The sequence below is a fragment of the Lynx canadensis genome, chromosome E1, assembly GCF_007474595.2.
Source record: "Lynx canadensis isolate LIC74 chromosome E1, mLynCan4.pri.v2, whole genome shotgun sequence".
NCBI classification, from domain to species: domain Eukaryota; kingdom Metazoa; phylum Chordata; class Mammalia; order Carnivora; family Felidae; genus Lynx; species Lynx canadensis.
The window spans coordinates 16,067,266-16,085,089 of NC_044316.2; the positions used below are offsets into that span (position 1 = coordinate 16,067,266).

At 39.1% G+C, this 17,824-nt stretch overlaps 1 protein-coding gene across 2 annotated transcripts in view; it reads right to left on the reverse strand.

The window, feature by feature from the left end:
• Positions 1 to 16,665, reverse strand: part of CPD (carboxypeptidase D) — an 80,155-nt gene extending 63,490 nt beyond the window's left edge. For both annotated transcript variants that reach the window (XR_003964823.1, XM_030296621.1), the window contains exons 1-2: positions 15,899 to 16,665; positions 9,676 to 9,923 (exon numbers count right to left, since the gene is read on the reverse strand). Coding sequence is in view for 1 of the 2 variants with exons in the window: in XM_030296621.1 (XP_030152481.1) it covers positions 9,676 to 9,923; positions 15,899 to 16,635 (985 nt within the window). In the remaining variant the exon portion in view is untranslated. The remainder of the gene's footprint in view (positions 1 to 9,675; positions 9,924 to 15,898) is intronic.
• Positions 16,666 to 17,824: the final 1,159 nt, after the last annotated feature.

Here is a 17,824-nt window from a genome sequence, read left to right on the forward strand (position 1 = left end):
GCCAGGTCACGATCTCGCGGTCCGTGAGTTCGAGCCCCGCGTCAGGCTCTGGGCTGATGGCTCGGAGCCTGGAGCCTGTTTCCGATTCTGTGTCTCCCTCTCTCTCTGCCCCTCTCCCGTTCATGCTCTGTCTCTCTCTGTCCCAAAAATAAAAATAAACGTTGAAAAAAAAATATTTTAAAAAAAAGACACTCAATTCATCTTTACCAAGGAACCAGTCCCTATTACTGTTCTCACTACAGAGAGATCTAGTTCTGTTGGGGGAGGAGAGGTACTTAAAGACATTCAACTGTTCATTCAAAAACGGGACACTCATGAATGACTCACTCTTACCTCATAAGCAGAAAGTCAATAGAAAAAATACAATCAATGCTTCAGTGTTAAGACTTAAACATACCAAGATTTTTTTTTTTTAACTTGCCTTAGTAGGCCAAACTACAAACTATCAAACTGTATCATAGAAGAACCCTATAAATCATTCACAGAAAACAACTTCAATGTATTTTTTTATTAGGACGAGCATTTTAGAGTGTAGGAACAGAGATAGGCAATTTCTACTCTATTTTTAAATTTGGCGCTATTATTTCTTTAATAAAACTACTTCAAAGGATAGTGAGAAGTTCTCACAACTTTGACATCCGTGAATAATTTCTTTATAGATAGTGACTTATTAAGTGATAATCTTGCACTCCCTGAGATATTTTTAAAAACTAATGAGCACAGGGCTCCTAAAAAATTTTAAGTGGAACATCTGAGTCAAATGAGTGGAAAAAACAGAGGTTGCTCTTGAAAACAATTTCCCTCACTTTGACCAAATTGTAACTGAACTTAGTCTTTGTATTCTCAGCAACTTTATCTTATGAAAATCTATTTCCTTCACCACTCCCACTGAATATATATTTGCTAATGATATGGTTCTACAAAGTTAAACTAAATTACACAGTCCTGCATCTGTTTTCAGTTTTGTTTCAGTTGGTCAACAGGATCTCCCACACAACTTTTGAACTGCATTTTCCTTCTTTTTTTAAGGTATTTTCCCATCCTCTACTGCCTGATTTAATTAGAAAAAAGAAGAAAAAGCACATCTAATTTCTAAACATCAGACCTGAAGATTTAGGGACCAAATCCTGAAGTAGTGATTAATGTTTGATTCTCAACCTTCACGTAAGTCTATTGCCACATTACAAAATACACAACTGCACCGCTCCTAAAGGTCAGATTTTATATCAGGCTATATTTCAATTTACTAAAGCAAACCCCTGACTCAGGTAGAAGCAAATATTCTGTTTGAGAACAGTTTTACCTTTTTGCTTTCCTTTTAAATCAGGCAGCACTCAGATTAAAAGAGAATGAGAAAAAAAGGAAGAGGTCCAATCAACTCCTTAGTGTACAAGATCAGGTAAGACCAAAAGCACATTTATTAATGCACATTTGACAATCAATAGTATTCTTAAAGCATGAACGATGGACTGAGAATTAATATCTGAACTTCCAGCATTACTTAAAGAAAACATCTCAGTGCAAAACCAGAAGTACATTCACTTTGGAGGTAAAAACAAAAACAAAACAAAACAAAAAAACAAAAACCCACCCATCTGCTCATTTATATATGCATTCTGTTATATATATATATATATATATATATATATATATATATATATATTTTCTAGTTGAATTTCTGGCTCTAGCTCTAAGCAATTAAATTATGCCAGGAAACAATATCAATTCAATTTTCAAAAATCATATATACCGCATATGCTTTCAACATCTCAAAGGTCCTAAATCTCTTTATCATCTTGATTTCTCTCCCAAGCTCCAGAGCCTATTTCCCAACTGCCCATTGGGTACTTGTAACATCAAGTACCATCCCCAATCTACACTCCTCTCCCTACCTAGAGAGAACACACACACACACACACACACACACACACTCCACTCCTCCAATTAGTTTTCCCATTTTCATTATCATTCTTATTTTTCCAGGCTCAAAACCTCCAAGTTATATCTTTGAGTCCTTCTTCTGGACACTCTGTTCTACCGTCTAACTGATGGTCAATCCTGTAATTTTTTTTGTAGTTTCTTATATTCATCCTCCCTTTTCACTCCCACAGAATCCCTCTAGCTAGAGCCCTTATCTCCCAGAAAGACCTTGCTCCAAATAACTGTAAAAATCTCCCTAGTCTCTCTTCCTCTAGCACTCTTTCTGTGACAATACATTTTGTATAAAGATAACTCCAAATAAATGGTACCACACTGTCCTTATTATCAAATAATTCACACTCTAGCAGAAGACACAAAAACCTATTAACAACATAAATGGATAAACATTATATTGATGGTATTAACAAAAAAAACCCTGGGAAGGCAAGAGTGACGGTTACTATACTGGAGGTTTCAGGGAACTTACAGGGGAACTGGAGAAAAACAATCCAGAAAATAGCCAAAAGTTCATATTTTAGGGAAAGGACAAGGAGTACAGGTGTGAAGTAGGAGAGAAGACCAGAAATGTAGGCTTGGGTCAGACTCTGGGACTTGTAGTGTCATAACAATAAGTTTAGACTTGATATTAAAATGTGAAATAAGCAAAGGTGTAAGAACGCTTTAGGTTTTTGTAGGTTTGCTACTTTGCTTGTAATACATAATTTTAAAAACAAAGTAATACGAGCGCTAATAGAACCAGACACATCTTCCATAAGTGTAACTCGTGGTAAATTACCTATCCTCTACACTTCAGATTAGTAAAGACTCTGCATGAAAATTAGATGTGAGGACAGTATTCTATACATGTTCATTAGGTCAGGTTGATTTATTTATGTTATTTAAATCCACTGTGTCCTTACTGATATTTTTGTCTTTGTGACCCAACAAATACGGAGAGAAACATGTTTAAAATCTACTATATTTATGAATTTGTCTATTCTTAATATCAGGTATTGCATTTTTTTCAGTTTTACACTGTCTATTTGATTCTTTTTTTGTTTCAAACAGATTCTGATTTTCTGGTGTCATATGATTAACCCATAATGCCCTGGGTTTTCATTTTTGTTTTGCTTTTTGTGTATTTATTTGAGTATAGTTGACACAAAATGTTACATTAGTTTCAGGTGTACAACACAGTGATTTGGCAAGTTTATACATTATGCTGTGCTCACCACAAGTGCAGCTACCATCTATCCCGATACATCTCCATTATGACATCATTGACTGTATTCCTTATGCTGTGCGTTTTATTCCTATGACTTTTTCATTCTATAACTGGAAGCCTGTATGGCCATTCATGTCACCCACTTTGTTCAAGTCTCACCCTCCTCCCCTCTGATAACCATCAGTTTGTTCTCTGTATTTATAGATTTGATTCAGCTATTTGTTTAGTTATTCATTCGTTTGTTTAGATTCTACTTATGGTATTTGTCTTTCTCAGTCTGCCTTATTTCCCTGAGCGTAATACCCTCTAGGTCCACCCATGTTGTCTCAAATGGCACAAATGCATCCTTTTCTAATGGCTGTGTAATATTCCATTGTGTATATACATACACATACATATATGTATACACACACACACACACACACACATCTTTCTTATCCATTTGTCTATTGATGGACACTTAGGTTGCTTCCATCTCTTGGCTATTGTAAATACCACTGCAATAAACATAGGGATGTGTGTATCTTTCCAAATTAGTGTTTTTATTTTCTTTGGGTAAATACCCAATAATGGAATTATCGGATTATATGGTATTTCTATTTTTAACTTTTTGAAGAACCTCCATACTGTTTTCTACAGTGGCTGTACCAATTTACATTCCCACCAACAGTGCACCAGGGTTCCCTTCTCTCCACATTTTTACCATAATGCCCTGTTTAATGACACAGAAAATGCTCCTCAAGAATAAGCTTTTCAGTTCATTTTTGGAGCAAATATAACTTTCATGCTGTTCAAAACAATTTGGTAATTGTTTTTCCCACGTTTTTCCCTTTCCACCAGCAATCTACTTCAAGCCAAATGTACCTCAATATTTAGAGTACATCAGTGCTGCTCAGTCTGACCTCCCCTTTATGCAAAGAATACTTGTCCACATGATCAAAGATGTTTATACTCATAAAAAAACTGAATTTCTTACGTTATATGCTATCTGGTCACATTTCATAACTCTCTGCCCATAAAAGGAGAAGGGGAAAAAAGTCTGAAATAAAGTATAAAAGGAGAAAGAAAAAAGTTTGATAAATCCACACAACATTTTCTTCTTCCAGAGGAGAAAAAAATTCATGATTACCAGTTTGAAAAGACTCAGTCCCAAGTTAATAGTGGTTCAAAAAGACGTAAGTATAAAGCCTCTGGCAGCTGGCTTAATTAATCATAGAATGCATAGACTCACATGAACACACACAGGCCTGACAATATTTCTGACCAATTTCCTATCTCAGCACTCATCCAAATAACACAGAAAACAATCTAAAAGTAAGTCATTTCAGAGAAACATGTATGGCTTAGTCCTCACTGGAAATGGCTGACATATAAATAAGACAGGGCAAAATAAAAAGCCTAAATAGTAAGTTACCTCATGCAATTTATAAGGTGTTTTGTTCCTACTTAGAATTTGCAAATAAATCAACTTTACCATAGAGTGACCAAAAACAATGCATTTTTAAACTATAGGCCATGACCCATTTGTGGATTGTGAAATATAGAAGTAGGTTCAGATAAGCATTTTTTGTTTAATGAGCTGGTAGAGACTGGAAAACAACAATACCAGAATATGCCACAAAGTTAACTATTGTTTCATGAAATGTTTCAATTTTATACATATATGGAATGTATTTAAATGACTGAAAGGTATTTTACATTGTAGGTCACAATAAAAAAAAAAAAAAAAGTCTGAAAAATACAGATCTCAGATCTACCAGTAAGACAAGCTTATTTTCTCAGAGTGGGAATGAAACTAGGAGGAACAGTTTTATAAATTTTTGTAAGATTATCTCATCTAAAGATCATCTAAGATTTTAAATAACTGTGTACTCATTTTTCAGGTGCTGAGAATTCACTTATTCAAAATTCAAAAAAGGCTTATTTTTTCCCTTCTATAGACCAGGCATAGTTCTATGAGCTAGAAATAGAAAACTGAAAAAATCAAGTCCTGCCCTCATGAAGTTTAAATTCTACCAGAGAGAAGTTAGCCATTGTGCCAGCTGCTAGGCTCAGTGCTTTACATACATTCTCACTTGGGCCTCATAATACTATGAGGTAGATAGTATTTATCCTCATTTTATATATGCGGGAAATGAGGCTTAGAGAAATTACTTAACTTGTCCAAGATCTCTCTTCTTCTCTGTCTCTCTCTCTCTCTCTCTCTCTCACACACACACACACACACACACACACACACACACACACACTCTCGTATGTGGCTAGTCAATAGTAGAGCTGGAATTCAAACTCAAGGCACCAGGATTCCAAAGCTCTACCCTTAGCCACTATACTACTCTGCCTTCTAGAGTTCTTCTATCGGCAAGAAAATGAAATGTAACAGCATTCTGCCCAAGTAAATTTCTAAAAGCTACATCAAAGGGTGGCTTTTGATCATATAATTTCAATTATAGGTGGTCTGGGGTTACATGCCCTCTTAAAAATTTTATAAGTTGAAAGAAGTCAAGTCTTAGAAGTTGACCTAGAACTACAATTCAGTTTCATCAGTTTGCTTTGGAATAAACATATTAAACCATCAGATGATTTGTATGTCTTCTTAACTGTTTAGAAAGAAAATAAGAATGGTAGACAAATGGCATACAAATCAGCACACTGTGGTTAAAAAAAAAAAAAAAAAGTAAGCCTGTTCCATGAATAAGTTCAGTTTAGGCTCTCACAATAACAAGGCTTTAGCAGCAGAGCATGACTATTCATTCAGAGGCCTTATTAGGATAGTCATTCCCTAGAGGGATCCTGCAGGTTTAAAAGACATGTTGAGAGAAGCAAGGCCCACCCCCTTAGTCAGCTAGACCTGCTGAGTCAAGCCCCGCAACCAAGGTGAAGGTGGTGGGGCCAGATGACCCCATACCTCATACTTCTAATACACTGCCTGATCTTGAGAGCAGAAATTGTTCCTGTTTTGCTCCCATCACCTAATACAGTATATGGGATGTGGCAGAGACTCAGTAAATATTTGCTAAAAGAATAAATGATATTGTACAAGTTATTTCCTCTCTGGGGTCTTGATTTCCTATAAAGCAAAAGGATTGGAATAGATCAATATATTCACTTTTAGCCGTAAAAGCGTATACCTCCTTGGGCTAGAATTTCTAAACACATCATAAGGCATCGGTAAAGTTACTCCAGGACATCCGGGTCTGAATATATGCCTAGTCACAAGGTTTCACAACATCTTACTCACTGCAGTCCTGTGGAAGATAAACAAAATTAATCTGCCCTGTTGAAACTCCCAAAACTGCTCAGTATTACTGGAGTAGGAAGAAAGATATGCTAGTTGTTGTAGAAATAATAGAAAATATGTCTGACCATCCAGCTAGAGAAGGAGGAAAGTTGAAATTCATAAAAACAATAATAATGGCAGCAGCAAAGTTTAGCTTCTTCAGATGTTTGAAGAATCAGGAAAATCTCATATCTGGTTTCTCCAAACAATCTTACTTACTGTGAAGGCAGCACCCTTGTTTTTTTAATAGTATAACACAGATTTACCATCCTCGATCATCAACTAGAAATTATTTTCTAATCATTTATGATTTTCTCCAAAAAAGAAAAGTAAATTATTTTTAGCACATTATTTTAAATGATATCTCAAATTAATGAAGCAACTGGACTACATCTTAATACCCCCAGTTCCTGAACAGGCTTTATTAAATATGTTTGCTGAAGATTGAAATGGGATTAAACATCAAACTATGTCCTTTATCTATAAAAAAATTTAAATGGTTTTCAAATCACCTGTAGTTGTTACGGGCAGAAATGGCTTCTAATTATTTTAAACCTCTTTATGGATGTTTGTTACACACAAGAAACATTGGTAGACACTGTAGGGGAATCAAAACACTCTAGAAAGTATCAAGTCCTCAAACTTAGGACCCAATTTGGGTAAACACTGCTTGACATAAAAAGTCAAAGAATAATACAAAGTTTTAAATAAAGGCACATTAAAAGAAATATCATAAGACACTTTATAATGTGACTAGTGGCCAATAAAAAAGTAAGGAAGAGCTAACAAGGCATTTTACCATGTGCAGATTCTAAGAGGAGAAAATGTTTTTACACATGACATTTCCATGAGTTAACTTCTTCCTTCTGTTTAGTCTTAATTAATCTAAGAGTTTATAAAAACAAAAAAGTTATTATTCAAAGGACACAAAAAGTTTAAAAAGCACAATAGCTGTTTACATAACATTTAAAAAGAAGGTAAACAAGCTTACTTTAACAACTCTTTTAAAAATAATATGCCATGGAAAATAAGAACCCTTGTATATTACTGGTGGGAATGGAAAATGGTACAGCCACTGTGGTAAACAATTTGGTGGTTCCTTAAAGCTCAACAGAAAATTACTATGTGACCCAACAATTCCATTCTTGAGTACACATCCAAAAGATTTGAAAACAAGGACTTAAACAGATACTTGTACACCAGCATCCAAAGCAGCATTATTCACAATAGCTAAAAGGTGAAAACAATCCAGTGTCCATCAATAGATGTATGGAGGGGCACCTGGGTGGCTCAGTTGGTTAGGGGTCCAACTCTTGGTTTTGGCTCAGGTCATGATCTCACTGTTCATGAGATTGAGCCCCACGTCAGGCTCCACGCTGACAGCACAAAGTCTGCTTGGGATTCTCTCTCTGCCCCTGCCCTGCTCACGCTCTCTTCCTCTCTCTCAAAATAAACAAACTTGAAAAAATAGATGAATAGATAAATGAAACGGGGTATATACATACAATGGAATATTTCTCCGTCATAAAAAAAGAATGAAGTTTTGATACATGCTACAAAATGGATGAACCTTGAAATCATCATATTAAATGAATGCCAGATGCAGGACAACATTATATGATTCCAGTTATACAAAATATCTAGAACAGGCAAATTCACAGAGATAGGAGATTAGAAGGCAATGGAGAATTATGACTTAATAGTTACCAAGTTTGTTTGGGGTGATGAAAAGGTTTTGTAAGTAGGCAGTGGGGACATGGTTGTGCAACACTGTGAATGTAATCAATGCCACTTAATTCTATATGTAAATATGGTTCAACTAACAAATTTTATGTTATATATATGTGTGTGTGTTCAACCACAATTAAAAAAACATTCTACGATTGGGGTGCCTAGGTGGCTCAGTCAGTTAGATGTCTGATTTCATCTGAGGTCACGATCTTGTGGTTTGTGACTTTGAGCCCTGCATCAGGCTCTGTGCTGACAGCTCAGAGGCTGGAGCCTGCTTCGGATTCTGTCTCTCTCTCTCTCAAAAATAAACATTAAAAAATTTTTTTGTAAAAAGTCCACGGTCACCTCACAGATTAAAATATAAAAGGAAAATGTGCCCTTATCTAAAAATGGAGAGAACTGGTAGTCATTCCATTAACTAAGATGTCCACCATGGCCACATGGCACACACACACTTTATGTGCATCCTGATGTGATGTGATCTATATAATAGTCTTGCTGGAAAATTTCACCAGATCTACAATATGGGATGTTCTATAGTACAAGAACCTGAAAAGCCTGAACTCTTCAAAGGATTCACCATCATTAAGAAAAGAGAGTATTGATACAACAGTTCTAAATTGGGGAAACTATAAAAACACAAGAGCCAAATGCAATGCTTGAACCTTGACTGGATCTGATCTGATCTGGAAGCAAAGGAGCTATATAGGATACGTGGGGAATAATAAAGGAAATTTGACTTATGGACAGAATATAGGATGGTAGTACTGAATTACTGTCTTTAAAAAAAAAGTTTTTAATGTTTATTTTTGAGAGAGTATGAGTGGGGGAAGGGCAAAGAGCGAGAGAAACAGAATCTGACGCAGGCTCCAGGCTCTGAGTTGTCAGCGCAGAGCCTGATGTGGGGCTCAAACCCACAAACCATGAGATCATGACCTGAGCCGAAGTCGGACACTCAACCAACTGAGCTACCCAGGCGCCCCCTGAATTACTATTGATTTCTCAGTTACAGTAATGATAATATGGTTGTACACAATACTGTTTCTGTGCTTGGAAAATACATGCTGAGGTACTTACAGGTGAAGTATTAAGGAATCTGCCACCTATTTTTGGATGGTTTGGCAAAAGAGAATGTGTGGGAGGAAAGGACGGGAGAGGTGGAGCATTTAGGGTAAGATAACAGATGGGGAATTTAAATGAAGGATATACAGTCTTTCATTGCAGTGTTTCAATGTTACTGGGGATTAAAAATTTTAAAATAGAAAAAGGAGATTTTTAAAAATTAGAATTCTTCGAATTTTCCTCTTTTCCACTCAGAGTATACATAAGAAAGCTAAATGAGGGGTACCTGGCTGGCTCAGTTGGTACAGCATGCCACTCTTGATCTCAAGGGGTCATGAGTTCAAGCCCCATGTTGGGCATAGAGCTTACTTAATTTAAAAACAAAAGAAAAGAAAGAGGAAGGAAGAAAGCTAAATGAACAAGGGGGAAAAGATAGCAAATTCAGGCCTTTCCATACCTTCCACGTCATACCAGTGTGCGCCATTTGTGATCCCATCTTTGAAAGTTTCGTCTTCATCTCCTGGACAATGAGGTGCACCAGTTTTCATTATGGGATGGTTTGATGCGTAGGCTTTTGCCAAGTATTTAAAGACTTCATCATCTGAGGTTTTGCTATAGATTCCAGTGGCCTTATGTTCTGGAGAATCATCAAAAGGATAGCTTGCTACCACAGAGCCACCATGCAGATTTCCAGAAAGCACAAACCTTTGAAAACAACCAAATCATGTATCACCAAAAAAAAAAAAGGCACAGAAAATGCCATGTATTTAAAAATTCTACATCTTTCATAAATGAACTCAGGTATCTCTCTTAGAGACCCAGAAGACGACTCTATCAGCTATTACAAGCAGAACAACCAAAAAAGAAAATGAAAGAAAGCATCATCAATTTAACAAATTTCAGTCCAATGGTTTTTGTAATTCAACTTCACCTCAATCAACTTTAAAGAATTTTCCCACCATTAAAAAATTAGCTGAATCACAGTATAAATTAACGTTTCAGAAGACATCTTATTCAGGGAATTCAAATTTGGCGTTAGGTTGAACAATATGAACTTCCAAGTATTCAGTCACTTTTTGAGCTACAAAAGTGGCAATTTCATGTAGTTCAACCTAAGACTTGTATTTTGTAACATGTTAACATTGTAGAAAACATGGCTTGTATAAATAAATACTTGTTGAATACATGAGTTACGTTAGTAACTTTCATGATTTTTTATATTTACTATCCAAAAATGTTTCAGGTAGGAAGTCTAATTTAAAACAGGATGTGTTTTGCCTCACTCCAGTTTCACAATATACTGAATACTAAATTCACATTTTCAAAAGAGAAGCCACAGTTGAGAAGACTGGGGGTGGGGAGAACCTGATACAGCGAGCTGCTTTCAGAGAAAAACAATATAGCACATAAAAGATTAGTCCTCCATTGCGTCACCATAGAAGCAGCTCTAAGCCCAATGTTTCTGATTGGCCCACTAAAAAATAAACTGACATGCAGACAGGGCTGCTCCCATAAAAGAAACATTTTTTTTTTTTTATGTTTCTACTTCTAAGCGAACCAATTTATAATTTGGTGAAATTTATAGATACTGAAATACTGAAGAACTCCTTTTATGGTGAAAGCTAGAGGCAAAAACATGCTCAAGTCCTATTTATACATCTGTCTCTCATGTAACAGTTTAAACTATTACTGTGAGTACAGATTAAACACTCTCCTCTTGGCCCTCTAAACTGGATTTTCTTGCTTCTGCCTTTTTGTGGCTGAAATGAACTGACCTACAGAAGTTCTATATATAACATTTCATTGCTTCAAAGAAAATCAGATCTATCATATGTCTAATTTGAAAGGTTATTTTAAGTATCATCAATACCATCCCAGAGAATATCAAAAAGTGAAAATTACTGGTAACACAGAATCTGGTCATCAGAAGACAGAACTTAGCCAATGAAAACAGTGATTAAATACTAGAATAGACTATGAAAAGAGACTAGTTAAAAACTAATATAATTATTATTAGCAACCTTCCAGACACCAGAGGATGCCATTTGGAGTAGCAGCAATAGCACAAGCTCTGGAGCCAGGCAAATATGGGGGAGAACATTCAGTCTCCCAGACTTGTCACTACCCAGCAACAAAATAGGATCAGAAGTTACTGCCTCTAAACTCATTGAACCCCAGTTTCTCTCTCATCTGTAAAATGCGGATTAATGCTACCTGCTTCCCAGGATTGTTATAAGAATTAACACACATACAACACCTTCCAGCACAACAGCTTTATATCCTCTGCTCAACAAATGTTCATTCCTTTGGAGCTATCTAACATCCTAGTGACTAGGGAATCACTGCCTTCAGGCTTTCATTTTATTCCCCACTACCAATGTTAGCCCTTGGGTGACAGAATGATATAGAAACAAAACCTAAGTATATATTCTAACATTCTAATTCCATTCTACCCATCTGGCACCCACTGCTAAGGTATTATCAATTTACTTTCTGATACGTATGCCTTAAATAATTTAAGTGCTTTTCTCTCCCCCTCTGATTTTGGGAGAGTTACAAGAAGCCTAGCCTAGTTCAGGCAATCCATTTAGCAACAAATTTTAAGTGTCAACTATGTGCCAAACGTTCTAGGCCCTAGGGAATACATCAGTGAACAAACATAAAAATGCCCTCATGGCATTCATATTCTAGTAAAATAAAATGGATAACTGCATATTCGAAATAAGTGAAGCATGTTGTTTTAATTGTATGTTTTTCAATTAAAACTTTAAAATCCAAGATTCTTGGGGCACCTGGGTGGTTCAGTCAGTTGGGTGTCCAACTTCGGCTCAGGTCATGATCTCACAGTTTGTGAGTTCCAGCCCTGCGTCGGGCTCTGTACTGACAGCTCAGAGCCTGGAGCCTGCTTCAGATTCTGTGTCTCCCTCTCTCTCTGTCCCTCCCCTGCTTGTGTTCTGACTCTCTCTCTCTCTCTCTCAAAAATAAATAAACATTAAAAAAAATTTAAAGTCCAAGATTCTCTATTAAACGCAGTTTTCACTGTTTGGCATTTTTTTTGCAATGCTTTTCAGAAATATTAAAATGGCCTAACCATGGGGCGCCTGGGTGGCTCAGTCGGTTAAGCGGCCGACTTTGGCTCAGGTCATGATCTCATGGTCCGTGAGTTCAAGCCCCGCGTCGGGCTCTGTGCTGACAGCTCAGAGCCTGGAGCCTGTTTCAGATTCTGTGTCTCCCTCTCTCTCTGACCCTCCCCCATTCATGCTCTGTCTCTCTCTGTCTCAAAAATAAATAAACGTTAAAAAAAAAAAAAAGGCCTAACCAAATACTTGTAGAACAAAATGTTTGCAATCTACTTGAGTGAAAAAATTCACTTATTAGATCTTCCTTATTTTACTTACGTAGTCTTAAAAGTATGAATGCTACTCTTATAAGGATTTCAAGACAAAGTGATACCTATTACAGTAGCTAGAAATTTACCGCTTTTAGTCTTTATCAAACCAACTTTGTATGTCAATCCAATTTATTTGAAAGGTATTTTATGGCTCCATTCAAATCATTTCTTTTAAGTGTTTTTCATACTTGACTTTAGTATCATATATTATTTCTTGCATAAGATTTAAAGTAGCTGCTAAATATAAATATTATAAACGAGAATCTATAGATATTTAAAAGTTAATCTCTAAGTTAACTCTGTTATGCTTTCCGGATAACCCTATAACTTTTAAAAATTAAGAGGACTTGAGTCTGATAAACTAAATTCTCAAGATTCAGGAAACTGTACATATAATACAAGCTTCTCAAAAGTAAACTGTACCCACCCCCAGCAATAAGATAATGCTTTTCACAAACATACCAAATAATCATTTATATGTTAATCTCCTATATAAGTCTAAGCAGGTATATTTAATTAAAGAAGCCTAGTGTGCTTTCAAAAATGGGGGTGAAGAAAACTATAAAATCTTTATTTTAATAATGGGGTTAAAACCTTGTATATTTTCCTAAGTATATGTGTCAATTACCAATAATACAAAAATACCTATTGGATGAAGTATAAAGTGAAACAAAGAAAATTCACTTTCTTAAGCAGACGGAAATAAGTGTTAAATTCTTACATATCCAAAATAGCAACAAAAATCTATTCTAATATAGCTAGGTGAGTAGCATATCAAGAAGTTACTCGGGGCGCCTGTGTGGCTCAGTCAGGTGAGCATCTGACTCTTGATTTCAGCTCAGGTCATGATCGCACAGTTCCTGGGATGGAGCCCTGCATAAGGCTCTGCTCTGTGCTGACAGCACAGAACCAGCTTGGGATTCTCTTTCCCTTTCTCTCTGCCCCTCCCCCTGTGCTAGCACTCCTCTCTCTCTCTCTCTCTCTCTCTCTCTCTCAAAATAAATAAACTTTAAAAAAATTACTCAAATGATTTCAGAAAATACACTGAAAAAGGTAATTTTCCCATACAGACTAATGTGTTCAGTTCTTAATTTTCCAATTCATAAAGCTAACTCTAAGCATCATCTCAAATTGTGTGTGTGCTTGTGTTTTTCATTTTATTCACATATCTGTGTCCTTTATTATTAATTTATCATTAAAGAGTATGCATTTTGAGTTGATATTTGAAAGCTGAAGATGGATGGATGTACTTTTCATGTACACCCTATGTAGGTAGTCACCTACTTTCCCTTCTGATGAGAGTTATGTGTTTGAAACCTGGTTGGGTACGATCGGGATACTCCACAGCCACAGAACAAAATGACTTTCTGCATAATACCAACAAACACAGATGAACTCAAAATCGTCACAAGCTCCAATCATTGAACTAACCAGCCCAAACCACAACTTATAATTGTTAAATACTGTAATATGAAAAAGTTAACCAGGGAGCAAATTTTTGGCTCCACATTTTAAAGTTTAAAGCTTCTGGTATAGCCTCAAGGTGACTTGCACCAAGGCAAAGCTCATTTTCATTTCTGGTCACCCATCGCAGAACTAACACTGAAGAGAAAAATCTCATCATGGAATTCATATCATATCTGCAAGGGTCATGACGGGGCGTTTTCATTTAAGCAATGCAAACAACGCATTTGATATATCATCTCAGAAAAGCCTCAGCCACCCCTGCTTCTGACAACAAGATATATATATTAAAGTCATGTTTCTTAGGTAAATGTTCAGAGATCATGACATGGTTATCTTTAAAAGAAAAAAAAAATCTTCCCAGAATATATGTGAAGTTAAATATCTACAAGGGAGCTCAAAAGGAGGAGTAAAGTCAAAGGTGGAAGATAAAAAAAAAAAAAGTAGGATTGTCATAATGCCTATGAATTTTCTAGGTCTGCTATACGTACTGAAATCTTATAGAAGCGAGGATTCCCACAGAGAAACTTCTCTGTTCATTATTACCTTTATTGTATCTGTCACTTAGAAATCTTCAAATCAAGACGGCAAGTAACTGTTTATTCACAAGCCTTATGAAAGACACAAAAATGGGGATATGCTGGCAAAGCTGATGCTTGAAAAGGGAAGAAGTACATGCTCACTCCAGACATTATTCCATCTGGAGTAAGTTCTCTCTCCTTTTATTCCTCCCCTCCTCCTTTTTGCTGAAAATCCTACTCATCTCTCAAGACGCAGTTCAAGTTCTACCTCTTCCACAGAGGATCCTTATTATTGCAGCCCACACACATTTTGCCAGTAGGAACAATTCCTGTAAAGTTTAACTGGGTATATAAACACACCTCATATGTATTTATAATATTCTCTTGTTACACACTATTTTCTTGAGGTCCTCATGCTTTTAATTTTTTACATCCCACATAGTGCTTAATAACACTTATGGTATGTATTAAATGTGACAATTAGCCATTCAGCTCTGGCCCACTAATAGTGTGCGAAGGGCATCAAAAACCTTCCAGAGAGTCTAAAATGAAGCAGCTCACAGATGAAGATACCAGCTCTGTGCAAGTTCTCCAGCCATAGCCATATGCTCCCTAGCTGAGTCAGAGGTAAAGACTGGAAGAGGACCAGTTTCTGTCAAATAACCAAGAAGACCCAGGGAGTGTCATTTATCATTATTGGGCTACAGTCTCCCTCTATAGCTGTTAAAAGCACTGACAAAGAGTCAAAGAATCTAAGTCCCAGCTACACTTCCCACCATAGAAATTACTTAACCAATCTGACCCTCAATTTCCTCTATATGCAAAACAGGGATTTTAATGATGTCTATTGCATGAGGTTGTGGCCAACATAAAGTGAGATCATGCAGCCCAGGGAAAGAGCTTACTTAGCAGGGTGCCCACAGCAGTAACAGCAATAGCGACAGCTTATCTATAAAATGAGTGAGCTGACCTAAGTTATCCTTAAGTTCTCTTCTATTGCTCATATTCTATGGTCTTGTGACAACACGGACCAGAATGTCAGAAAGGAGTCTCTCTTCCAGCCAAAGAGCTCTTTGCGTTGAACAAATGACAGCCTCTAGACAGCGCTTCTTGGACTATTAGCGGGATAAGAGGCTAAGCGGCCTGGGCCCTGTCCAGGTTACGGCGTGTCGCTCTCCACCTTCACTACCCCGGTCCCTTAGGCCTGCAAGCACTGTTTGAGTGTCTACTGAGTGCCCGCCCCAGCCCCTGCCCGTGGAGGCCCACGTGGATGGGGGTGGGAGGAGAAGGTTCACGACACTCACTTGTTCCTGCGGATCCAGTCCATGAGGGCGCGCACCTCTGGCACTTCATCCAGGGCAGGAGGCTCGCCGGTGCTGAACTGGTCGGGAAAGCTGCGGTTGAGGTCACGACCGCGACTGTTGTCGCGACCGCTGGCCCCGGGAGGGCCACTGTCGCTGAGGCCGCAGTCGCCCTCGTGGGCGCGCTCAAAGCCGTCGGGGTTGAGGCTGGGCAGCACGTACACGTCGGTGGTGTTGAGCAGGCGGACGATGCGCGGGTCTCCGCGGCGGTAGCCAGCCGCCAGCTCGCGGGCTAGGTAGATCAGCACCTGGCGCGACACGGTCTCGTCGCCGTGCATATTGCCCACCAGCTTCACCTGCGGCCGGCCCGGCAGGAGCGGCCCCGCCGCGTCGGGCCCCGCTTCGCCGTCAGGAGGCGGCGGCCCCAGGCCGGCGGTGAGGCGCAGCACCCACAGAGGCCGGCCCTCCACCGAGTTGCCGATGCTGAAGAGGCGCGCCAGGCCCGGGGGCCCCGCGGCCGCCGCCTCCCTCAGCGCCGAGCCCAGCTCCTCTTCGTGGTAGTAGCGGTCGAACTGGCCCTCGTCCGCCTCGGCGCCCGCGCTGGTCGTCGTTGTCGTCGCCTCCGCCTTCTTGATGTGCGCTGCCCGGGCCGGGTTCCGCAGCAGCAGCAGGAGCAGGCACAGCAGAAGCGGGAGGCGCCCCGGCCGCCAGGGCGGCCGCGCGTCCCAGCCGCTCGCCATCTTCCAGCAGCGCCGCTAACCCCGGCTCCGCTCCCGCAGCTCCGGGCTCCGGGAGGCGGGGGCCCGCCGGATCCCCTCCGCGCCTAGCAACCCCCTCCCGCCCTCCGGCCGCAGCCAATCGTGGACGGGCCTTCTGTGGCGTCACGCAGCGGGCGGGGTTTTCCTTAAAGCCCCAGATCCCCCTCTGGGCGTGCCTTCCTCTCGTCCCGGACGAGTTTGGTCGCTCTCTTCCTTCACTAAGATTCCTCTCGCTCGCTTTCCCTCCTCCGCGTTTCCTCTTCTGCGTTTACTCCGCTTTTCCTCTATTCGTCCGATCTCTCCTTTATGGCTTACCCCTTAAATTCTCACCAGCTTTTCTCTGAGTACTCTTATTAGTTCCTTTCCCATCTTTGTTGCAGCTATCTCCCGCTGCGCTTTAACGCTTAGAACCGAGAATCGAAAGAATCAAAAGGTTCCAAAGAATCAAAGGACTCAAAAAAAAAAAAAAAAAAAATCAAAAGGTTCGAAAGAATCAACCTTGTAAGAGCCGAAGGACGCCTTAGCTCTTTCCACCCTGCACGCTTTCCACCGGAGCCGCCCTGCCTTGGCTTGAGCCCGGTGCTCTGTAAGCTGTTGAAGACAGTGGGACACTTGAAGCTCACCTCACAAAGCAGTCCGTTCCAGTTTTTAGTTTCTGTGTTGACAGGAGGTGTCTCCTTTATGTTTAATGGAAATCTGCTAGGTAGTAGGCTCTCTTTGTGTTAATGTGTAATAATGTATAATGTATATTTTGTCTTTTGGTGTCACTCCAGGCTATTTCGCTGCCACTAATTCTTGTGTGTGCTGGTCTCAGCCCTCTGTAGGGAGATTTCATTTCATAGTTCACTTTCTCACCTCTCACACTTATTCCTGAACAAGTTATTTGTTTAACCGTGGCCTTAGAATGACATTTTCAAAGCAGCAGGTATGACATTTCTGGAAACGCTTGGTGAGTATAATTCCTGAACTCCTTAAGGTTTTGTCAAAGCTGGCAAATAATACGGTTTTTATCGTTTAGAGAAAGGGCCTTTTAAACTGGTCTTTAAAATAAGCTTCAGGGGCGCCTGGGTGGCGCAGTCGGTTAAGCGTCCGACTTCAGCCAGGTCACGATCTCGCGGTCTGGGAGTTCGAGCCCCGCGTCGGGCTCTGGGCTGATGGCTCAGAGTCTGGA